A 26,253-nucleotide genomic window follows, 5' to 3' on the forward strand; every position below is an offset into this window, starting at 1 on the left:
CTCTATTATTATCTAAGTTGCCAAATCATTTGCTCGAACTGCCAACCGTTAACAGTTGTGGCCCTGTGACATAGCGCATCTCATCCATAAGAATCCCATCGTTGTTTATGAATATGAAATCCATGAGTGGCTCCAAAGAGTCTCCAAGTAGCCGGAGATAACCACTTCCAGTCAATGATCGGTTTATTTCAACCAGGGGACAAAGATCATTCCACGTAAACACAGCCCACACCATTGTGGAGCTACCATCAGCTAGTACAGTCCCTTGTTGACAATCTGGATCTTTGGCTTCGTGGTGTCTGCACCACATGAACCCTACCATTAGCTCTTACCAACTGAAACTGGAGCTCACCTAACCAGGCCACGGATTTCCGGTGGTCTAGCGTCAAGCCGATATAGTCACGAGCCGAAGCGAGGTGCTGCAGGCGTTGTCGTGCTGTTAGCAAAGGCATTCGCGTCAGTCTGCTACCATAGCCCATTAACACCAAATTTCGCCGCACTATCCCAACGGATACATTCATCCTAGGTCCCACACTCATTTCTGCTGTTATTTCACGCAGTGTTGCTTGTCTGTTAAGACCGACAAATCTAGCAAACGTATCTGCTCTCGGTTGTTAAGTGAAAGCCGTTGGCCACTGCGTCATCCGTAGTAAGAGGTAACGCCTGAAATTTGGTATTCTCGGCACAGGCTGGACACTGCGGGTCTCGGAATATTGAATTCCCTAATTCTTCCCAAGTGGAATGTCCCTTGCATCTAGCTCCAACTATCATTCCGCGTTCAAAGTCAGTTCATACCCGTCGTGCCACCATAATCACGCCGAAAACATTTTAACGTAAATCACATGGGCACAAATGACAGCTCCGCCAATGCACTGCCATTTTTGTACATTGTGTACGCGATGCTATCGCCGTCTGTATGACTGCATATCTCTATCTCATGACTTAGTCACCTCAGTGTACGTCTAGTAATGTAATAGCTAAATTTGCAATACTGTATAACCGAATAGGAACAAGAAATTTTGGACGTCCCTTAAAGAGCTGGTGTGAACATTGTGAGGCCGAGAAGGCCAAAAGGCCTGATCCTCGAAGACAATGATGATGATGAACCAAGCAAGCACTTGTCGAATCTACGCCACATAGAATTTCTGCTGTATTGTGCTTCAGTGGTGGATGAAGGTGCTATTAAGAAGGGAGTCATAACGTTTTAGCTCGACAGTAGTTCTAATTTATGGGCAAGTATTCGAACTTGTCCTAGAGTATCCAGAATGAGATTTTCACTGTGCAGCGGAGTGTGCGCTGATATGAAACTTCCTGGCAGATTAAAACTGTGTGCCGGACCGAGACTCGTAATCGGGACCTTTGCCTTTCGCGGGCAAGTGGTCTACCAACTGAGCTACCCAAGCACGACTCACGCCCCATCCTCACAGTTTCACTTCTGCCAGTACCTCGCCTCCTATCTTCCAAACTTTACAGAAGCTCTCCCGCGAACCTTCTAACAACCCTACCACAACAAAGGTCAAAAATTAATTATGATTGTAGTGTTGCTCACGCTGCTGAATATTGCATTATCGGGTAACAACAAAGTTATATTATGTGGCAGGCGCCATTAGAGCACAGTTAATAAAGTCATTTCTTGAAATAATGGATAAACTAGGCACTCATCTTTTCGTGTTTCCCACGCTGGTCTCGTTGTGAACTCATGACGCAATCGTCGAAAATGTAGGTAGTGATGATCCCAAGCTCGGATGCAAAGAGGCCTAGGTGTTATTCTGCAATATTCAAAAGTTTTACAGATGTGTTTCATAAACCATTTTTGAAGATTAAACTATTGCAAGTTAGGACAATGGTGATGTAAAACAGTAATCAGCACTCTGAATTTAAATTACATTCTTTTTTATTAGTTTTGTTCCAATATCACGTAACTCGTTCCAAAACATTACTGCACAATATAAAACATACTTGAAAATATCTTCCTCACCGTTAAAGTTCACATTTCATAAACTGACTACAATTTGCGTCTTTTTAACATGACGACAGAAGCTTGACTCTCTAATAACGGATTACGCGCCTAAAACTCAGGGTTACAAATACGTCAAAGATCATAGTGACAAAAGAGAGAATACACATAAGAATAATATCAATGCAACATATACATATGGACGTATCGAAGTACCTCTACATTAATGAAATCAAATCTGAATGTTGTCACAGAAATATGTTAACTTTTTTACAGAAACACAGTAGAATATTGCTGGTATCGAGAGGTTGAGGTGAGGTGCCGTAATGGTTACGTAATTCAAGTACCACTACAACCTGCAGAATTAGCACTCCTGAAAGAAAGGATATTCCGGAGACATGGCGTAGCCGCAGCCTGGGGGATGTTTCCAGAACGAGATTTTCACTCTGCAGCGGCGTGTGGGCTGATATGAAACTTCCAAAGTTCTTGCAGGAGAGCTTCTGTAAAGTTTGGAAGGTAGGAGACGAGGTACTGGCAGAAGCGAAGCTGTGAGGACGGGGCTTGAGTCGTGCTTGGGTAGCTCAGTTGGTAGAGCACTTGCCCGCGAAAGGCAAAGGTCCCGACTTCGAGTCTCGGTCCGGCACACAGTTTTAATCTGCCAGGAAGTTTCATGTCCTAGAGTACGCCATATTGCACTATGACCTTCGCCTCTTTAATGACGTTGCGTGTAACACGAATGTTTTTAAAGGTCATAGACCCTTCGATTACGTGATCATTAGCGATTTCCATTGTGCCGTTTTGTGATCAGCTGAAGGCAGTGTTTGTCACGTGCTAAAAGTGTAGGTACAAACAGACCACAAAGGCAGCAAAACACTTCGTCAATTAAACGTCCTGCGTGTGGCAAGACAGTTAAGGAGAGGTTTTGTGTGTGGGACACTGAACGTCGACGCTTTGTGTTACGCGAGTCGCGACACAAACTCGGGCGCCGGCTTGCGTGAGAAGAAGGCGGGAGGCCTTCGCACGGCGTGGCGGCACCAAGACGGAGAGGAAGCGGCGGAGCGCCAGCAGCTGCCGCGGGCATGGCGAGGGGTGGGGAGGGGAAGCAGGTCTGTCGGGTCGCGCGCCGGCACAGTGAGCGCCCATCTGCAGACATGGCAGCCACGCCGCTACTCAGCCTGCTCCTACTGGCCGCCGCCGCCTCCAACGGTAAGTGAGCCTCAATAGACACGTCAACTACTTTTCAAATGTTCTTTCTACTGTTCCTGACATGGACAAGCTACACATACACACATATTAAACCAACGGTACATACACTACTGGCCATTAAAATTGCTACACCACGAAGATGACGTGCTACAGACGCGAAATTTAACCGACAGGAAGAAGATGCTGTGATATGCAAATGATTAGCTTTTCAGAGCATTCATACAAGGTTGGCGCCGGTGGCGACACCTACAACGTGCTGACATGAGGAAAGTTTCCAACCGATTTCTCATACACAAACAGCTGTTGACCGGGGTTGTCTGGTGAAACGTTGTTGTGATGCCTCGTGTAAGGAGGAGAAATGCGTACAATCACGTTTCTGACTTTGATAAAGGTCGGATTGTAGCCTATCGCGATTGCGGTTTATCGTATCGCGACATTGCTGCTCGCGTTGGTCGAGATCCGATGACTGTTAGCAGAACATGGAATCGGTGGGTTCAGGAGGGTAATACGGAACGCCGTGCTGGATCCCGACGGCCTCGTATCACTAGCAGTCGAAATGACAGGCATCTTATCTGCATGGCTGTAACGGATCGTGCAGCCACTTCTCGATCCCTAAGTCAACAGATGGGGACGTTTGCAAGACAACAACAATGTGCACGAACAGTTCGACGACGTTTGCAGTAGCATGGACTACAGCTCGGAGACAGTGGCTGCGATTACCCTTGACGTTGCATCACAGACAGGAGCGCCTGCGAAGGTGTACTCAACGACGAACCTGGGGGCACGAATGCCAAAACGTCATTTCTTCGGATGAATTCAGGTTCTGTTTACAGCATCATGATGGTCGCATCCGTGTTTGGCGACATCGCGGTGAACGCACATTGGAAGCGTGTATTCGTCATCGCCATACTGGCGTATCACCCGGCGTGATAGTATGGAGTGCCACTGGTTACACGTCTCGGTCACCTCTTGTTCGCATTGGTGGCACTTTGAACAGTGTACGTTACATTTCAGATGTGTTACTACCCGTGGCTGTAGCCTTCATTCGATCCCTGCGAAACCCTACATTTCAGCAGGATAATGCACGACCGCATGTTGCAGGTCATGTACGTGCCTTTCTCGACACAAAAAATGTTCGACTGCTGCCCTGGCCACCACATTCTCCAGATCTCTCACCAATTGAAAACGTTTGTCTATGGTGGCCGAGCAACTGGCTCGTCACAATACGCCAGTCACTCTTGATCAACTATGGTATCGTGTTGAAGCTGCATGGGCAGCTGTACCTGTACACGTCATCCAACCTCTGTTTGACTCAATACCCTATCAAGGCCGTTATTACGGCCAGCGGTGGTTGTTATTTGTTCTGGGTATTGATTTCTCAGGATCTATGCACCCAAATTGCGTGAAAATGTAATCACAGGTAAGTTTTAGTATAATATATTTAGCCAATGAATACGCGTTTATCATCTGCATTTCTTCTTGGTGTAGCAGTTTTAATGGCCAGTAGTGTAATATCCTGTCTTCCCTTGCAAGTTCCCTCGCCTAAGTAGCGCGAAAGAACACTGGGTGTTTTCATCAGGAACTGTAAATACGAGGGGCTTTGAGTAAACTGCAACGCATTTTTTTCTCGCCCAATTTCTGTTGGAAAAATGTGGAATTTATTATGGGTCATCATGGAATATGTCCGTTTCAGCCCCTATAGTTTCACGAAGTTCGGTAGGTCGGGGCGCTATACGTAGCCTTCAAAATGGCCTCTGTAACGGAGATCCGTTCCAAGAAGAGAGCTGTTATCAGGTTTCCTCTGGAAGAAAAACAGAGCATCGCAGGTATACACAGGTTTCTGCATCATCGCAAGAAGGTCGCTCGAGCCTGTCCAATCCGCCACGGGCCGAACGGCCGCACACAGCTGTGACTCCTGCAATGTTGAAGCCTCATTCGAGGTGATCGACAAATCACAATCAGACAAACTGTTCTGCAGCTGGGGAGGTTATTGATGCAGCAAGACGTTGGGCATACAAGGCCGCCCTGTAAGCTCGCATTGAACGGAGTTTATGTTGTAAAACAGGGCTTTTTAGCCAAAATAGTGGGGAATAATATAGCGTATTGAAAACCTGAATAAAACCAACCTACTTTCAGACAAAAATGTATTGCATTACTTATTGAAGACCTCTCGTATTTTGAGAGGTAGCACTATAGATATATAAAGATGTACGTGATACTCTGTCACCCAAACAAATACTCACAGAAGGTTTTATGCAAAGACAAATAAGTTCGAAGTTTATTTTCATAAATTCAACCCTCTTTGCATTCAATGGACATTCTAGTTCTCCTCTCAAGTTGTCTCAGCGTTCTTGTTGAGGTCTGCGCTATTCAGAATCCGATCAGTTTTTTGATTACAGACTCTATCAACCATCATCAAAGTCAAAAGTCTAAAGGGGTAAGGTCGGGGGATATTGGTCACAAGAAGCTTGACCGTTTCTGCCTTTCTAGCTGCGGGGATTCTCAGCTTAGGTGATGTGTAATCTGACGACTTGAATATGCAGGGTCTTCCATCATGCTGGAAGAACATACTCATCCTTGTACCCAAAGGAAAAGCTCCCAATAGCGCTGGAAACTCGTGGAAAGTCCAGATAACAGGGACAGGTAAGACGATGCGGTAATTCAATAAACGCAATCAAATGATCGTCCATCGTACCAGACCACACATTTATAGGAAAGCGTTCATCGCACCACCAAAACAAAACTAATAGCGGATAAATAAACCCATAGCAGCTGGAGTTCAAACATGCGAAATGCAAAATTCTCTCTATAACCAACTGTATCTCAGTCTCTAATAAAAACTTGACACATGTTACACGGAATATTTCATTTGTATTGGCCCATATTTCGGCCTCCTAAAATATTTGTTATTCTTCCCGAAACACTCTTTATATCCCTAGGAATTAGCAACTATCGCTATTAACTTGCCCTTACGCAGAACATACAATAGAGACATTTAGTATTGTTTTGCTGGTTCTCGTATTTTATCAAACAACGAATGTTAAGCAGAATATAGTAATTATTCCATCACTGCCCATCTAAGTTTCCAGAACATAGCTTCAAAACATTCGTATTGACTAAAAACACACGTGATAAGTATCACTCAGTGTCTTCGACATGTATCTTCAGGCTGACTTAGTGTTTCGATCGTGATCTTCAGCCCGAATACTAGTATGATGTAGCGCCTGACGGTGGTCGGTCGTGTGCCAGCTTCTTCATCTCCCTGTAGCTGGGGCAACAAACATTAACTTGAGCCTCCTTACTGTTGTCAAGACTGTCTCCATCTACATTTTAACCGAACGCTGTGGCCGATCGGTTCTAGGCGCTTCAGTCGGGCACCGGGCTGCTGCTATGGTAGCAGGTTCAAATCCTGCCTCGGGCATGGATATGTGTGATGTCCTTAGGTTAGTTAGGATTAAGTAGTTCTAAGTCTAGGGCACTGATAGCCTCAGATGTTAAGTCCCATAGTGCTTAGAGCCATTTGAACCCTCAACATTCGCGCCCGGGTTCCCAGGTTCGATTCCCGGCGGGGTCAGGGATTTTCTCTGCCTCGTGATGGCTGGGTGTTGTGTGATGTCCATAGGTTAGTTAGGTTTAAGTAGTTCTAAGTTCTAGGGGACTGATGACCATAGATGTTAAGTCCCATAGTGCTCAGAGCCTCCCTCAACATTTTCAACCCCCCACACTCCCCCCTCCCCCCATTAAAAATGTACGACTCCTTGATGCCTCTAGATCTGTCCTATTAACCAATCCCTTCCTTTAATAAAATTGAACGATAAATTTCTTTTCTTCCTAATCCAATTCCGTATCTCCATGATGTAAACCGATCTTCCCATCGAATCTTCAGCATTGTTGTACAAACCACATTTAAAAAGCTTATATTCTCTTCTTGCCTGAAATATTTATCATATATCTTTCATCTTCAAACGGAAAAAGATTTCCTAATTCTCTAATTGATATTCGATGTTAACATTTTTCTCTTTATCAGGCCAACTTTCTTACTGTTATCAGTTTGCATTTATATTTTCCCTAGATCGGCTGGTATCAGTTATTTTGTAGCAATACTTATCGTCTGCTACTGTTGTCTGATTTCCTAATGTAATTTCCCCACCATCACCTGGTAATCCGACTCCGTCCTGTTACTCTTATTCAACTTTTGTTGATATTCTTTTTATAATCTATTTTCATTACAGCATTACGAATATAGGCCACACAATGATAGAATACGCTGTTTATTCTGCAGAGGCATCTTATTCTCGCAAACCTTTTTGTGATGAAGTCACCTCGCCTCCCAGTAACTTACTCTCTTCCTCTCTGTCGCAACACCTAAATACACTCCTGGAAATTGAAATAAGAACACCGTGAATTCATTGTCCCAGGAAGGGGAAACTTTATTGGCACATTCCTGGGGTCAGATACATCACATGATCACACTGACAGAACCACAGGCACATAGACACAGGCAAAAGGAGCATGAACAATGTCGGCACTAGTACAGTGTATATCCACCTTTCGCAGCAATGCAGGCTGCTATTCTCCCATGGAGACGATCGTAGAGATGCTGGATGTAGTCCTGTGGAACGGCTTGCCATGCCATTTCAGTTGGACCAGCGTTCGTGCTGGACGTGCAGACCGCGTGAGACGACGCTTCATCCAGTCCCAAACATGCTCAATGGGGGACAGATCCGGAGATCTTGCTGGCCAGGGTAGTTGACTTACACCTTCTAGAGCACGTTGGGTGGCACGGGATACATGCGGACGTGCATTGTCCTGTTGGAACAGCAAGTTCCCTTGCCGGTCTAGGAATGGTAGAACGATGTGTTCGATGACGGTTTGGATGTACCGTGCACTATTCAGTGTCCCCTCGACGATCACCAGTGGTGTACGTCCAGTGTAGGAGATCGCTCCTCACACCATGATGCCGGGTGTTGGCCCTGTGTGCCTCGGTCGTATGCAGTCCTGATTGTGGCGCTCACCTGCACGGCGCCAAACACGCATACGACCATCATTGGCACCAAGGCAGAAGCGACTCTCATCGCTGAAGACGACACGTCTCCATTCGTCCCTCCATTCACGCCTGTCGCGACACCACTGGAGGCGGGCTGCACGATGTTGGGGCGTGAGCGGAAGACGGCCTAACGGTGTGCGGGACCGTAGCCCAGCTTCATGGAGACGGTTGCGAATGGTCCTCGCCGATACCCCAGGAGCAACAGTGTCCCTAATTTGCTGGGAAGTGGCGGTGCGGTCCCCTACGGCACTGCGTAGGATCCTACGGTCTTGGCGTGCATCCGTGCGTCGCTGCGGTCCGGTCCCAGGTCGACGGGCACGTGCACCTTCCACCGACCACTGGCGACAACATCGATGTACTGTGGAGATCTCACGCCCCACGTGTTGAGCAATTCGGCGGTACGTCCACCCGGCCTCCCGCATGCCCACTATACGCCCTCGCTCAAAGTCCGTCAACTGCACATACGGTTCACGTCCACGCTGTCGCGGCATGCTACCAGTGTTAAAGACTGCGATGGAGCTCCGTATGCCACGGCAAACTGGCTGACACTGACGGCGGCGGTGCACAAATGCTGCGCAGCTAGCGCCATTCGACGGCCAACACCGCGGTTCCTGGTGTGTCCGCTGTGCCGTGCGTGTGATCATTGCTTGTATAGCCCTCTCGCAGTGTCCGGAGCAAGTATGGTGGGTCTGACACACCGGTGGACGACATTGTACCGAAAGTTTGATGCTAGGTTTGCAGCCTCATAGATTCTACTATGTCACTTACGCACTTTAAATAATGGCTCTACTTACGCACCTTAAATAATGGCTCTCAAGTAAGATGTCCTAATAGTAGAAACACTTTTAACAGCTACCCGTGGACCACAAATTGACATTAGTGCGGGTCAGGGATTTTCTCTGCCTCGTGATAGCTGGATGTTGTGTGATGTCCTTAGGTTAGTTAGGTTTAAGTAGTTCTAAGTTCTAGGGGACTGATGACCATAGATGTTAAGTCCCGTAGTGCTCAGAGCCATTTTTTTTTTACATTAGTGCTGACGACACCACTGATCCACTGATGGCAACTGAGGGAAGCAATCTATGTGCCTGTATCGTTTTCACCTTCTCACTCTCATCGCGCAATCACTCATAATGACACAGAGACAAGCACTCGTCGCAATCGTTTGCTTTTCATCATCACGCAGTGGAGCCCGCCTGCCCATCTGACACGTAGGCGCAGCTGACTGCCATGCGGAGGAGCCGGGTCAGATTCCAGACACAGTCAGGTTTCTTTCTTCATGAAAGGAGGCATCCAATGACGCCAGTGGCAGAGGTTAGCTCTGCAGTCGGCCGGCGGACGGAGTTATTTAGTTAATTAGTGAGTAAGCAGAGGACGCCAGACACAGAACTATAAGATAAAGAACTCAGCTCTGAATTTTTCTTTGACTTAGTAAAACTATCCGCAAATCAGTTGCAAATTCAGGTTGGAGAAATGATAAGGCACTACATTTCAAATGCTAGAAACAACCGTTTTCTCAATGTTTATTAATCACTGCAGGAGAATACGAATGCAGCTACCCTATTTCAGTAGTTATATTACCCAAATGTTCCACGAAACTGGTGCATTAAATCTTAGAAGAACAAACTAGAGCGATTGCTGGAGAGTGTTATTTGTCCTCCGGCATACCTCTAATCCAAGTGTGGAAGTTGTTCCATACCTTCTTTATCTTCTCTTTATTCTTATGTTGTCTCTATATCGCTAAATGTACTGAATTCACAGAAACAACTGCAAAAATTATTTCTTAGAGATTACTAAAACCAGATTTCCAACAGACTCTTAATGCGAAATTTGCAAAGTTCTATGAACACTCTACATTCTTTTGGTCTCACATGACGTTACGCCTAGTATTTTGTGGTTTCCTAAACTCATAAGATATTTTCTTTCAGTTTTATATACACTCTTCTTACAGCTTCATTCTCATTACTGATTGTGGAACGCTTACTTGCTTCCATTTCGTTCTTATTTCTGTCTTTAAACACTCGAGTTTTCATATAATGTAGTTGATTTTCTACTATGTAATGACACTGTAGATTGTAGGGATGCGTTTTACTTAGTAAGACTACAGGAACCAAATAAATAAGAAATGCAGAGAGGCCGAACCGATGTAAAAAGAAATGGCCATCGGAAGGACGTATGCAACAAATAGAAAATTCATGACAACCTTCGGTGGAATTGAACTCAAAAGAGTTAACTCGAAGAGCTCAAGAAGGATTTCACTGTTAAACGGTGAGCAGAGTATACTGACAGCCCCGGCGAGTGGGGGGAAACTGACTGAAGTTGTGAGAGAATGAGAAATGGGAGTCGATATGGAAGACAATAAGGATCCAGTATTAGAGTCAGAGTTTAAGAGAGCTTTGGAAGACTTTCCATCAGATAAGACGGTAGGCGTGTACCACATATCTTCCGAATTTCTAAAATCATTGGGAGAAGTAGCAACCAAACAATTAAAATTTCTTTGTGGAATCTCGTTTGAAGATTCCGGAAAAATGTCATCCACACAATCCCGACGACAGCAAGGTCAGATAACTGTGACGACTGTCGCACACTGATCTTGAAAGATTATGCATTCAAGTTACTGCCAAAAATAATATACAGATGAATGGAAAAGACTACCCCTTCAGTTTTTACCTTCTGCGACTTCCTCAACCACCACGGAAACTATTCTCTAATATCTTAACACATGGTCTATCACTTTATATTTTTTGTCAATGTTTTCCACATCATCCTCTCCTCGATGATTCTAGGGTGAACTTCCTCTTTTCTTATCATATCAGTTCACCAACTTTTAGGCATCCTTCCGTAGCAGCACATCTTAAACTTTTCGATTCGCCCCTTTTCCAGTTCCCCCAACAGACCATGATTCACCTCCATACACTGATGTCCTCCACACGTATATCACCAGAATTTTCTTCCTCAAATTAAGGCCATTGTATGATGTATAAAGAAAATGAATGATCTTTTAAATGACGATCCATTTGGCTTTAGTAAAGATAAAGGCACCATAAAGGCACTTCTGGAAGCAAGACTTAAGAAAAACGAAGACACGTTCAAAGGATTTATGGATCTAGTAAAAGTATTTGGTAATTTAAAATGGTGCAATGTGTTCGAAATCCTCAGGAAAATAGCAGTAGGCTACAGGTAAAGACGGGTAATAAACAATATGTATTTGGACAACTAGTCGCATCTTCACATGGCTACAGTTGTTCAATAAGCCTGTCACTGTCGTTTCCTGTTGTACTTCATGAGAATATTTACGCAGTTTGCGCCACTTTATGTGTTTTATGGATGACTTACATAAGTAAAAAATGTACTAATGTGCATGCTACGTGAAGGCACAAAAAGTGAATGAAATGTGACCATTGATAAGAGCTTCAGTGATCGATATTTGTATTAATATTTGTGACTAGTCGATCTCAACAACCTTGTTGAAATGTATCTGACTCTCAAAACAAAAATTTCATTCCGCTAGTAGAGTGCACACAGTACAGAAAGATGCTAACATGTTAAAGCTGTATATCGGACCACAGCTTACACATTATCTGATAAACAACTGAATTTGCTTGCAAATTTCGTCACCGTAGGAAGATAATCAGTCGAATGGAGTAACAAACTAATGGAATCTGACATTGTAGCTTGTGAAAATCTGACATCGAAAGGTGACAAAATAAATTCCCAAAACCGAATTTCTCTCTCATTACTCCTTATTGGCGTATGCTGTTAACTTGTTTGCAAGACTTTTAAGGGAACTTATTGCCTACGTGTTGTATGGCACCCTGAAGTGCTAAGCTAATGACAGGAAAGAATACGCATCTACTTAATAGTCAAAAGCGTTTCTTGTTTCAAATACTATGCTATAACACGACTGCTTCATTGTAGTGATGAAATTACATAGCGAGGAAGAACAGCCTGCAGGTGAAGGACTATCATTAGTTCCGCTTAGGCAGAGCACCTGAGAAACAGCGTTTTCGTTACCCAACGTGCCTCCTCAGAATTGTCACCGCATAGGCTAGTCTTGTGACGATGCAGGAGGAAATTTATCAAGATGTAAAACTGTATTGTTGTGTGTGGTCTTCAGACCGCAGGCTGGTTTGATGCAGCTCTCCATGTTACTCGATCCTGTGCAAACCTCTTCATTTCCGAGTAACTAGTGCAGCCTACAGCCTTCTGAATGTGCTAACTGTATTTCTCTCTTGGTCTCCATGTACGATTTGTAACCCCCACATTTCCTTCCAACACTAAATTGATGACTCCTTTATGTCTCAGAACGTGTCCTATCATCCTTCCTCAAGTCAGGTTGTGCCACAAACATTTTTTCTCCCCAATTCTCTTCATTACCTCGTTATTAGTTATGTGATCTACTTACCTAATCTTCAGACTTCTTCTGTAGCATCACATTTCAAATTTTTCTATTCTCTTCTTGTCTAAACTGTTTATTGTCCATGTTTTACTTCCATGCGTGGCTACACTCCATACAAATACTTTCAGAAAAGATTTCGTAACACTTAAGCCTATATTCGATGTTAGCAAATTTCTCTTCTTCAGGAAACCTTTTCTTGTCGTTGCCAGTCTACATTTTATATCCTCTCTACTTCGGTCACCATCAGTTATTTTGCTTTCTAAATAGGAAACGTCATCTAGTACTGTAAGTGTCATGTTTTCAAATCGAATTCCCTTAGCGTCACCGGGTTTAATTCGACTGCATTCCATTACTCTTACTTTGCTTTTTTTTATGTTCATCTTACATCCTCTTTTCAAGACACTGTCCATTCCGTTAAACTGCTCTTCCAAGTCCTTTGCTGCTGTCTCTGACAGAATTACAATGTCATCGGCAAACGTGAAGGTTTTTATTTCTTCTTCCAGAACTTTAATTTCTTCTCCAAATTTTACTACTTGTTCAGTGTACATATTGAATAACATCGGGGATAAACTACAAACCTGCCTCTCTCCCATCTCAACCATTGCTTCCCTGTCATGTCCTGCGACTCTTATAACTGTCATCTGGTTTCTGTACAAGTTTAAATAGCCTTTCGTTCCCTGTATTTTTCGTCTGTCATCTTCGGATTTTCAAAGAGAGTATTCCAGTAAATATAGTCAAAAGCTTTCTCTAAGTCTACAAATGCTGACAATGTAGTTCTGACTTCCCTTAACTTCTCTTCTAAGAGAAGTCGTAAGGTCAGTATCGCCTCGTGTGTTCTTACATTTCTCCGGAATCCAAACTGAACTTCCCAGAGGTCGGCTCCTACCAGTTTTTCCATTCTTCTGTATGGAATTCGTGTTGGTGTTCGGCAACCATGAGTTACTAAACTGAGAGTTCGGTGCTTCCTTAGCAATTGGGATTATTATATTATTCATGAAATCTGATGTATATTGCCTGTCTCATACATCTTGCACATCAGATGGAAGACTTTTCTGATGGCTGGCTCTCCCAAAGCTATCAGTAGTTCTGATGGACTGTCGTCAGCTCCTGGGAATTTGTTTCCGCTTACGTGTTTCAGTGCTCTGCCAAATTCTTCTAGCAGTGTCATATCTCCCATTTCATCTTCATCTATGTCTTCTTCCAGTTCTATAATATCGCCTTCAATTACACCTCCCTTATATAGACCCTCTAATTCTCATTCTACCTTTCAGCTTTCCATTCTTTGCCTAATACTGGTTTTCCATCTGAACTTTTGGTATCCATACAGCTGTTTCTAATTTCTTCAAAGGTCTCTGTAATATTCCTGCAGAGGGTATCTATCTTTCCTCTAGCGATATATGCTTCCAAATCCTTATATTTGTCCTGTAGCCATTTCTGATTAGCCAATTTGCTCTTCCCGTCAACCCCATTTCTTAGATTTTGTATTCGCTCTCTCCTGCTTCATTTGTTGCATTTCTATATTTTCTCCTTTTTTCAGTTAAGTTCAGTACCTTCTGTGGTATCCAAGGATTTGTACTAGGCCTTGACATTTCCCCCCATTTGATTATCTGCTTCTTTCACTACTTCATCTCTCAAAGTTATCCATTCGTCTTCTAACGTATTCCTTTCCCAGTTCTTGTCATCGTTGTCTAATGCTCCCTCTGAAATTCTCAAAACCTTTGTTTCTCTCAACTTATTCAGGTCCTGTCTCCTTAATTTCCAACACTTTTGCAATGTGACAGTTTTATTCGTCGTATAATCTAATACAGAGTCTAAAAATAGCTGTATTCTCACATCAGACTCAAAAATAGATTTCCATTCTCCGTAGCTTACGATGAAATCTGTCGACAATTCAGGGAACTTCCGGCTCCATTAAAAGCGTTATTTTCAATATACACATTTTTTTCCGAGACATTATCCTTGGATTAGATTGACACAATGCCTTCTAGCATCAGATATGACGCACTCAAGACTATGTTGTAAGGCTGGAGGAGACTCCCACACAGTAAGCGTCTGCTACACCTCCTTAATTGTATACCTACTAGTATTTAAAAAACTCCAGATTTATTGTTATACTCAGTGAGGGTTAAAAACTGAAGGACAGATTTGGTGCCCTGCAATAGTCTGTCAGTACTCTTATAACCAATACGTTCATTATATGTGCATCAGACCCTTTCAGAGGTGGATGGAACATTGAAACTATTGCTGCTTCCTTTCTCTTGTTTATCCGCACTCAAAATAACAAATTTATTCAGCAGACGAAATCTTTCAGAATATTCATAAGATACTTCAGCTACTGTATATTCAAGGAGCAAATATCAACTGCTGTATGACATTCCATGAGTGTAATCTTTTTGTAGGGCGTGTATACTGAAAACACTAGCGTAAAAAAATGTAACATCTCTGTAGTTAGAAAAACTTAGTGTTAATAGGAACAAGAGTATTAGAAAGAAGGTAATATGCTAAGGTTAATAATATCATTGATCCGATAATGTAAATCTTAATCAGACTTCGCATAGGAACCTGCCCGATGACACAGGACCAAATCATACGTTAGGTAATCCAGTAGCATGGGTCGAAACTGGTGTGCCATTATCCACGGAACACCTTTTACTAAACTGTGTTCGATCCTGTGACAGGGGGAGCAGTGCTAGAATTTCTTAGAGATTTGCTGCAATTTACGTTACAAAGAAACTGGTGCAGAAAAGATTTTAAAATTTCGTATGCCCGGTATACCGCTAAAACTTTTAGAAACTAGATTTCCATATGTGTCTCATGTGGTGATATATCGTTTTTCCTATGAAATAAAAAGATTACGGGAAAATCCTTTGCATGCCTCAAATAGAGAACCTACCTAACAATCCTCACTACAGAAGTACTTTCTGAAAGTGAACGGGGACAATAGAACAGAGAGGAATTAGCCAGAGGTATGAGGACAACAGGGTAAAGATCAGAAGACACACACACAGCTCCATCAGATGCATCACGTCAGTGTTAGTACTCATATCGTTGTCAAAATGTTGCGCACCTGTTATGCTTGTCGCGTTAAACGTGGATAGTAGGCACCATATTTTAGACGTTTTGCCACCGTCTCGAGTTCTGAGTTCCCCCATGTGTCCTGCGCAGCAGCAGCGATGGATGTATGAAAATTAAAACGAACCACTTTGAGCGCCGTGATGTTTTTCGTACATTCTGGCGTGGAGAGTGTTTTTTACAGATCTTCGACAGCTGGCAACAAGTGCTATGCACGGAACGGCCTTGTTGATGTTGTGTGTTTACGCGAGATCGCTTCGTACGTGACACCTGTGCTCACAACAGGTCTGGCTGTTCTTTGGGGACTGTTGTTTCCCCTAAGACAGACATTAACGGAACCCATCTTTGTTAACTTTACGTCCTCAGGGAGTACCTACCAGCCTCCTTACCGTAATATAAAAGCTACCGATTAAAATTAATAACAACCTCATAAGAACGTTAATTTTTTAATCGGGAGAAGGAACCTGTTGACTATAGCGGTTGATGTAGCACAATGAAACTTTGGGGAAAACGTGAATGAAATTGTAGAACGGAGCAATCAGTAAATTTTTCTCGTTTTCGTAAATTATACGAAAGCTTTAGTAGTTTCAGTTCCAACAAAATCTGTGCTGATTTCATTGAGGTACAAAGTGTTGATTCAACATATTATACCCAATAAAAACATACATTTTCGCAGCTTCCATTAGACTTCATTTGGATAATGAGGAATTCAGAACTGATATAGCAGCCAGGCAAGAAGGTTCCACAACATCAAAATATTTCTTAGCTGTCCTAGAGAGAGTTTCCAGATCTTTAAACTTGGCGGTCGAAGATAGGATATGCTTCAGTGGAATATAATGAAGCCACCTCCTTTCCTTTATTCAGATTGAACTGTTTGCCTGTAACTCAAATAAACTTTCCACGACGAATGCAAGAACTTAGCAGAGCAAGCTTAAAATAGGTCTGAAAAGCAATGTCATTGTAACTAATACAACGTATAATTACATACACTGAAGAGCTAAAGAAACAGGTACACCTGCCTAATATCGTGTCAGGCCCCCGCTAGCTGTGCTGTGTGCAGTCTGTGGCTGGTTGGCATTGTTGGAATATTCGCTTGTGTAGTGTTGGGCAGCCGAATGGGAACAGCGCGTAGCGTTGCGCAGTTGCAGTTGAGCCGCCAGCAGTGGTGTATGTGGGTAGAGAGATGCCAGAGTTTTGAGCGGACGATCTGGACGTGCGTCCGTCAGAAAAAGGAATTTGTTTAATTGGATGACATAATATATATATATATATATATATATATATATATATATATATAGAGTCAGTGATTTTCATACAGAGCTCTACGTGGAGTTACCAACATAAAAACATAAACAGCCTATTTATACCGTGATTATCAGGAATACGGTAAAATGTCAAATCTCCGACATCACTGCGGTCGGAAAAAAGATCCTGCAGTAACGTGACCAACGACGACTGAGATTGCAGCAGATTTCAGTGCTGTGCCATCTGCGTGCGAACGAGCAAGCGAAGCATCATCTATATGGGCTTTCGGAGCCGAGAGACTACTCGTGTACTCATGATGACTGCACGACACAAAGCTTTACGCCTCGCCGGGCCCTTCAACACCGACATTGGACTATTGGTAACTGGAAACACGTTGCTTGGTCGGACGAGTCTCGTTTCATTGTCTATAGATCGGATGAACATGTACGGGTATGGAGACAACCTCGTGAATCCATTGACCCTGGATATCAGCAGGGGACTGTTTTAGCTGGTGGAGGCTCTGGTGTGGGATGTGTGAAGTTGTGATGATATGCGACCTCAGACATGTCTAGATACGACTCTGTCAGGTGACACATACGTAAGCATCCTGTCTGATCACCTGCTTCCATTCATGTCCATTGTGCATTCCGACGGACTTGGGCAATTCCAGCTGGACAATGCGACATCCCACATGTCCAGAATTGCTACAGAGTGACTCTAGGAACACTCTTGTGAGTTTGAACACTTCCGCTGGCCACCAAACTCCCCAGAAATGAACATTATTGAGAATATCTGGGATGCCTTGCAACGTGCTGTTCAGAAGTGATCCCCGCTCCGTCGTACTCTTACGGATTTATGGACAGCTCTGCAGGAGTCATGGTGTCAGTTCCCTGTAGCACTATTTCAAACATTAATCGAGTCCATGCTACGTCGTGTTGCGCCACTTCTGCGTGCTAGCGGGGGCCTGACACGATATTAGCCAAGTGTACCTGTTTCTTTAGCTCTTCAGTGTATATATAAAGAAACAGAGGTAAGTGAGGTAAGAGATTCATGAAAGGTACAGGTTATTGTTAGTCAGGGCCATACTTTTGTGGGGATTATTGAAAGTCAGATTGCATTGCACTAAAAATATTGTGCGTCAGTTTAGTGATGATCAGAATAAGCAAAGAGAAAACTGTTTGAGTACGTTGAGTTTTGCTCAGCTGTTTGAAAATCAAATAACGAAGGAGTTTACCAGCACAGTTATTCTTAATTTTCAATGGGGACGTGTCAACGCTACACTCGTGAAATGGGTATACGAGAAAATCCCCACTTCATCGCTACCTCGAAGATGCTGTCCCATCCCTCATGTGCCCACTATAACACCACGTTGAGACACACTTAAATCTTGGTAACCTGCCTTTGTAGCAGCAGTAACCGTTCTAACGACTGTGCCAGACACTTGCCTTGTATAGGCGTTGACGACGGCAGCGCCGTATTCTGGTTGTTTACGTATCTCGGTATTTGTATTCGCATGCCTATAACAGCGTCTTTGACGGTTCGGTGTATATAAAACCAGCATATAGAAGAGAGAATTGCACGTATTCACAAAGTAGTCGTGATAACAGTTGATGAACTTTTCGTATTTAGTTAACGATAGCAAAAGTAGGAGAGTAAAAGTGGGGAGGTGAAATTTTAGTAAAGTAAATGACGTGTTTAAAACCAAGCTCTCTTTGTTTCAGAAGCAGAAAGATTATACTCATAAACTGAGGGTGCTCAGTGAGCAATGTAGATATGAATGTTGGAAATTTTGGTTACTAGGAGACACAAGAAAACGAATAAATGAATTAGGTAAAAGAACAAAGTGGAGTACAAGACGTAGCTCTGAATGTAATAAAAATAAAATGGGAGCTGGCCAGATGAATAGAGGTAGAACAAGGAATTTCGTTGTTGGATTGCACGATATGAAACCGATATAGCGAAACGATCTGATAAGCGGTCGGCCGGCCAGAGTGGCCGAGGGGTTCTAGGCGCTACAGTCTGGAACCGCGTGACCGCTACGGTCGCAGGTTCGAATCCTGCCTCGGGCATGGATGTGTATGATGTCCTTAGGTTTGTTAGGTTTAAGTAGTTCTAAGTTCTAGGGGAATGATTACCTCAGAAGTTTAAGTCCCATAGTGCTCAGAGCCATTTGCACCATTTGATACAAGGTCGGTGAAACAGATATTGTAAATAAACATAATGGCCATTACTTTCTATGTCTGTGAGTCTAAGAGATAGGTTAAAATCGTTTCCCAGTTTTAGCGGTTTAAAATTTTGAAATTAGTGTTTCGTTATTTCATCAGTCACTTGTGCAGTAGTAGCTGATTCGGATATGTGGCCATTATCATCTGGGAAAGTTTTGTTTACAAACACAATATCTCTGAAGTGTGGAGGAAGTTTTATTTTTGACAAAAGCCACATAAAAAATCTTTTCAACGTTGTTCGACGACGTGGGGTTGAGGAAATTGTGGTAGTTCCCTATTTTATTGCTGTACCAACACAATTTCTTGTTGAATCTGACAAAAAATCTACAGCGCAGTATGAATGGTCTGTAGCATCTGAGAATAGGTGTAACCACTGCCTAAGTCTTTCGAGCACACCTTGTGCGAGTCCATATGTATAAGGTTTTGTTTGTATATGAACGTCCCCGGTATTCAGGCTAGTAGTCGAAGTGGGCATCTAGGTCGGGTAATGTGTTTTGGGAGTGGTTGGCAAGTTTTTGCCGTGTCCTCAGTGTACAGCGGTGTTCTCGCGAGAGTGGCCTGCGGGCATCCGCCGCGACTCCGCGTCGTCTCGGCAGAGGCGGCGTTTTTGCGAGTGTGACGCAAGATCCTGGCCACGCTATTACCTGCAGGAAGCACTTATCGAAACAGCCATCTCCGTCTCCAGGAGACAGCCTCGCTACGGCATGAACTTAAGCAGGTCTTTCTTCAAACCGCTCGGCGTCTGTATCCACGTTCCACACCGTTTGCTAATATACCTGCTGTTGCCCCATAGCTGGAGCAGTTATTGGTACAGTTTGATAATTATCACAAGTATGAAGAAATCAGGACCTTAATCGCTTGAACTATTTCCTGTGCATTTCCTTACATTATTCACATAACTAGCGAATGTTTACAGCTTTCGTTTAATGAAACGAAATGGTTCAAATGGCTCTGAGCACTATGGGACGTAACATCTTAGGTCATCAATCCCCTAGTACTTAGAACAACTTAAACCAAACTAATCTAAGGACATCACACACATCCATGCTCGAGGCAGGATTCGAGCCTGCGACCGTAGCGGTCTTGCGGTTCCAGACTGAAGCGCCTAGAACCGCTCTGCCACTCCGGTCGGCTTAATGAAACACTATGAACTGAATTACCGGCTCAAATGGTTCAAATGGCTCTGAGCACTATGCGACTTAACTTCTAAGGTCATCAGTCGCGTAGAACTAAGAACTAATTAAACCTAACTAACCTGAGGACATCACACACATCCATGCCCGAGGCAGGATTCGAAACTGCGACGGTAGCGGTCACGCGGTTCCAGACTGAAGCGCCTAGAACCGCACGGCCACATCGGCCGGCCTGAATTACCGCCCAAGGTATAAGTGATATGCCGCCACTGAAAACTGGTGCAAAGACATATGCTCCATATAATTTAATCTCTGGCGGATGGCGTCGAACTGTTGAGCCACGCCGCTTCACACCCTCTGAAACGCTCAACGTGTTGAGTCAAAACTGTGGATACTATCACGAGGAACATACAGTATGCCCTGTCCTGATAAACCAGTACTAACTCTGATTTATAGTACACACCTCCCGTCCATGCAGTTGGGTAATTCTTCTGGAGGGCTATACACACTCTTGTATGTACAAAACAATACCACTTTCAATTAATCTGCTTTTCAACTCACTCATTTCTAGAATGTTTACTAACCCAGTTAGAAATAACATAACGTTAAAATAATTGCGTAGGCCTCCGCGGCCAGTCAGTTAACGTGGGACTTTTCTGGGTATGGTATTGCGTCATATTGTCGTATTGTAAATAACTATCACTAATGAAATCAACTTTTCGGTAGACCCAGAAAGAAGCCACCGTAACCTCTGCCGAAACGCTGGTTTTATCAGTGATAGTCTTTCACAATATGACACGGCAATATATCCAGAAAACATTCATGTTAACGGAACATTAGTTCATCAAGTGAAACACAGTTGACGTTTAACGAATATGTGGTGATAAATGAAAATTTTTACCACGCTGGAATGAGAATCAGATTTCCCGTTTTCTTTTCGAGCAGCTGCCATAGCATGCTTCCAGGCCTCACTCAAGTGTTCAATGTTACTGTTTGTCAAGATTGATTCCCGGCAGGTACTGCCAGATGTTCTTACTCGGGACAGACGGGACTAGGACCACTGGTGCAACACCCTATCTAACTGAATAGAAGTACGAGATGCTTCAAGTAAGGTGTTTTCTTCTGCAACTTATAAAACAACTGAAAGGAATGTTTATTTAGATATGTAAACGTAAGAACAATGCTCTTTGTTCGGAATTATAAACATAGTTAGCTTAGTTATTTACCACAAAACTACAGAACGAATTACAGTTTTTTCAACAGAACATTTTATCTATCATGCAGCTACACTACTGGCCATTAAAATTACTACGCCACGAAGATGACGTGCTACAGACGCGAAATTTAACCGACAGAAAGAAGATGCTGTGATACGCAAACGATTAGCTTTTCAGAGCATTCACAGAAAGTTGGTGACACCTACAACGTGCTGACATGAGGAAAGTTTCCAACCGATTTCTCATACACAAACAGCAGCTGACCGGCGTTGCCTGGTGAAACGTTGTTGTGATGCCTCGTGTAAGGATCATAAATGCGTACCATCACGTTTCCGACTTTGATAAAGGTCGGAATGTAGCCTATCGCGATTGCGGTTTATCGCATAGCGACATTGCTACTCGCGTTGATCGAGATCCAATGACTGTTAGCAGAATATGGAATCGGTCGAACAGGAGGGTAATATCGAACGCCGTGCTGGATCCCAACGGCCTCGTATCACTAGCAGTCGAGATGACAGGCATCTTATCCGCATGGCTGTAACGGATCATGCAGCCACGTCTCGATCCCTAAGTCAACAGATGGGGACGTTTCCAAGACAATAACCATCTGCACGAGCAGTTCGCCGACGTTTGCAGCAGCATGGACTATCAGATCGGAGATCATGGCAGCGGTTACCCTTGACGCTGCGTCACAGACAGGAGCGCCTGCGATGGTGTACTCAACGACGAACCTGGGTGCACGAATGGCAAAACGTCATTTTTTCGGATGAATCCAGGTTCTGTTTACAGCATCATCATGGTCGCATCCGTGTTTGGCGACATCGCGGTGAACACACATTGGAAGCGTGTATTCGTCATCGCCATACTGGCGTATCACTCGGCGTGATGGTATGGGGTGCCTGCCATTGGTTACACGTCTCGGTCACCTCTTATTCGCATTGACGGCACTTTTAACAGTGTACGTTACATTTCAGATGTGTTACGACCCGTGGCTCTACCCTTCATTCGATCCCTGGGAAACCATACATTTCAGCAGGATAATGAACGACCGCATGTTGCAGGTCCTGTACGGGCCTTTCTGGATACAGAAAATGTTCGACTGCTGCCCTGGCCAGCACAATCTCCAGGTCTCTCACCAACTGAAAACGTCTGGTCAATGGTGGCCGAGCAACTGTCTCGTCCCAATACGCCAGTCACTACTCGTGATGAACTGTGGTATCGTGTTGAAGCTGCATGGGCAGCTGTACCTGTACACGCCATTCAAGTTCTGTTTGACTCAATGCCCAGGCGTATCAAGTCCATTATTACGGCCAGAGGTGGTTGTTCTGGGTACTGATATCTCAGGCTCTTTGCAGCCAAATTGCGTGAAAATTTAATCACATGTCAATTTGTCCAATGAATACCCGTTTATCATCTGCATTTCTTCTTGGTGTAGCAATTTTAGTGACCAGTAGTGTATGTATTTAATACATGTACAAATCAGTCTAATCAGATTTGTATAACTTTTAATTTGGTCGCTATAAACTTTATAAACATTCCACAATCTAGCCGAACGTGACTTCAGACTGTACACCGAGAAACCTTGTCTCTCCATTATACAAATATCTTGAAGTCACAATCTAGTCCGCAGTTCGTTTAGAAAGCACTCTTACATACGCAATGTGGAAAATGGGCAGTTTTTGGAACACCTAGCTTAAATGAACACCCACACGAAGACAGGCAATAATGAACAGTATGTTGCATCTACCCATAAAACTCTGAACGTTTCTAGCTCCATGAATAAAAGTTATAGAAATGTAATTTAAATTAATTTGCACACAGTTGGTTCAAATACGTCAGTTGCAAGGTATAAAAAACAGTTTTATAATTAATGAGTTATAACTTCTTGCTGCTGCTCTTGGCACAACCATACATATTAGGAAAATGGATCTATGCATATATGTATACACTGAGGTGACAGAGGATCATAGAATGCCCTTGTTTTCTGGGTGTAATGCAGCAACACGCATGGACTCAACAACTCGCTGTAAGTCTCCTGCAGAAATATTGAGCGATGCTGCCCCTATAGCTGTCCATAATTCCGAATGTGTTGTCGATGTAGGATTTTATGCTCGAAAGGAGCTCTCGATCATGTCTCATAAATGTTCGAAGGGATTCATGTTGGATGATCTGCGTGGCCAAATCATTCGCTCGAATTGTCACGTATGTTCTTCAAACCAATCGTGAACAATTATGGTCCAGAGACATGGTGCATTGTCATCCCTAAAAATTCCGTGATTGTTTGGGAACATGAAGTCTATGAATGGATGCAAATGGTCTCCAAGTAGCCGAACATAATTGGAGGATCCAGCCCATTCCATTATGGAGCCACCACTAGTTTGCAGAATGCCTTGTTGACGACTTGGGACCATAGCATCGTGGGATCTACACCGCACTCTAAACCTACCATCACCTCTTACCAATTGAAATCGGGACTCATCTGACCAGGCCACGGTTTTCCAGTAGTCTAGTGTCCAGCCTATGTTGTCACCAGCCCAGGAGAGGCGCTGCAGGCGATGTCAAGCAGTTCGGTCGTCTGCTTTCATAGAACGGCAGATTTCACCGCACTTTCTTAATGAATACGTTCGCCGTACATGCCTCATTGATTTCTGCAAGTATTGCTTGTCTGCCAGCACTGACAAGTCTACGCAAATGTCACTGCTCTCGCTCGTTAAGTGAAGACCATTGGCCACTGCGCCGTCTGTGGTGAGAAGCAATGCCTGAAATTTTGGATTCTGTGCACGCTCTTGACACTGCGTATCTTGGAATATTGAATGCCCTAACGATTTCTGAAAAGGGACGTCCCATGTGTCTAACTCTCCAACTACCATTCCCTGTTCAAAGCCCGTTAATTCTTATAGTGCGGCTGTAAATACATCGTAAACCATTTCACATGAATCACCTGAATGCAAAAGACAGCTCCGTGAACAAGTTGTCTTTTTATACCTTGTATACGCGATACGGAAATTTGGAAATTTGTGGTAAGGTCTGATAGGATCAAACTGCTGAGGTCATCGGTCCCTAAGCCTACGTAGTACTTAATCTAACTTACGCTAATGACGACACACACACCCATGCCCGAGGGAGGACTCGAATCTCCGACAGGGGGGGGGGGGCGGGGGGGGGGGGCGACCGTGACAAGGCGCCCAAGACCGCGCACCTACGCCGATACTACCGCCATCTGTACATGTGCATATTTCTATCCCACGACTTTGTTGTAACCTCAGTGTATATGTTTGTATGTTCCACATCTTCTCCTAAACTATTAAACTATTGGACCGATTTCAACAAAACGTTGTATACCTATCACTTACTGTCTGAAAACAATCGCAGTGAGGTTAAGGAGCACCTACCTACCCAACGTGGGGGGGGGGGGGGTCGGTGAAATAAGACGTGTAGTCCACGACACGCAAATGACACAATTAATTCATCCAATACATAGTTAGTCACTTGGAACATGCTTTAGAGATAATTTCAAACCTTCAAGAAAGTTTTTGTCGCTGACAACCTCCACAAAATGATGAAAGGGGAAAGTTTGTCCCTTGTTATATTGTCGCTGCTCAAGCAGTAAAACTCCTGCATCAGGCATGACGTTTAAAATTATTACTTCTTTGCTGCTAAGTCGATCCGCAATTCATTTCACAGACAGTATTTACATGTGCTGCTGAATGTATCTACAAAATTACATCATTGTGCGACACATGGTTCAGGAGATATGACGTAGTGAACATTGGGCTGCATGGAAACGAAGGCGTAGGGCGAATTTCGCTAGAGATACAGGTGAAATATGTATGAAGTGAATTACATACGTCATGCAAAAGGGCGTATGTGGGCAAAGCCACGGGTAAAATATTCTCCTAAGCCCCTGGATTGTGTTTTTAAACTTGGTACTCTTATTACTCATTATCTGGAAAGAAATACAGTAGGGGTATGAACCAGCAATCTCGTATTGAGATAGGAGTGCTGACGTGGACAGAGAGAGAGAGAGAGACAGACAGACAGAAAGACAAACAAAGAGAGAGAGTAAAGGGAGGAAGCAATGGACAGTCAGAAATGGGGAAAGAGGACATGAACACAGGTGGGAGGAGGAGTTGGACAGAAATGGGGAGATGAGGAAACTGACAGAGAAATGGCAGAGGAGAGACACAGAGAGAGGGAGGAGAAGTAAACTGAAAAAGAGAGTGGGAAGAAGCAGATGAAGAAAGTGAGGGGGGTGGGGGAAGAGCAAATGGACTGAGAGATTCGCAGGAGAGCTGGACAGAAAGAGGAGGGACGAGGGGATGGGCGGGAGGACGCTGAAGATGAACAGAGAAAGGAAGAAGGCGGAGATGGACTAAAAGATTTGTTGTAAACTAGTAACTAAGTAAACAATCATCATAAATCTGCAGAAATACTCAAATTCCTTAACTTTACCTATTGAATAGCAGTGACTGAACAAAAATATGGAGACACCGCAAAAAATGGATGCTGGAACATAAATGCAGATGCAAGCCAAACCTGCAGGTTCCGCTGTTTATTTGATCACGAACTGCATCTGTGCAGTGTCCTCAATACGTTTCTTGTGTCAGTCGCCGTTAGATCAGTGTTCTGTGTAGTTATGAGTGCATTATGTTGGAGCTAAATGAATTCGAACATGAGTAAATTGTGGGTGCTCGTGTGGTGAGTGCTTCTGTGTTCAGGTGAGCCAAAAGTTTGGTGTTTCATTGGGCATCGTGC

General features: G+C 43.7%; 1 protein-coding gene across 2 annotated transcripts in view; it reads left to right on the plus strand.

The window, feature by feature from the left end:
• The first annotated feature begins 3,035 nt into the window (after positions 1-3,035).
• The window catches only part of LOC126174780 (uncharacterized), a 79,999-nt gene continuing 56,781 nt past the window's right edge, over positions 3,036-26,253 (plus strand). For both annotated transcript variants that reach the window (XM_049921130.1, XM_049921139.1), the window contains exon 1: positions 3,036-3,163. In XM_049921130.1, coding sequence (XP_049777087.1) covers positions 3,037-3,163 — 127 coding nt within the window. In that variant the 5' untranslated portion in view covers position 3,036. The remainder of the gene's footprint in view (positions 3,164-26,253) is intronic.

The sequence above is a fragment of the Schistocerca cancellata genome, chromosome 1, assembly GCF_023864275.1.
Source record: "Schistocerca cancellata isolate TAMUIC-IGC-003103 chromosome 1, iqSchCanc2.1, whole genome shotgun sequence".
Taxonomy (NCBI): Eukaryota; Metazoa; Arthropoda; class Insecta; order Orthoptera; family Acrididae; genus Schistocerca; species Schistocerca cancellata.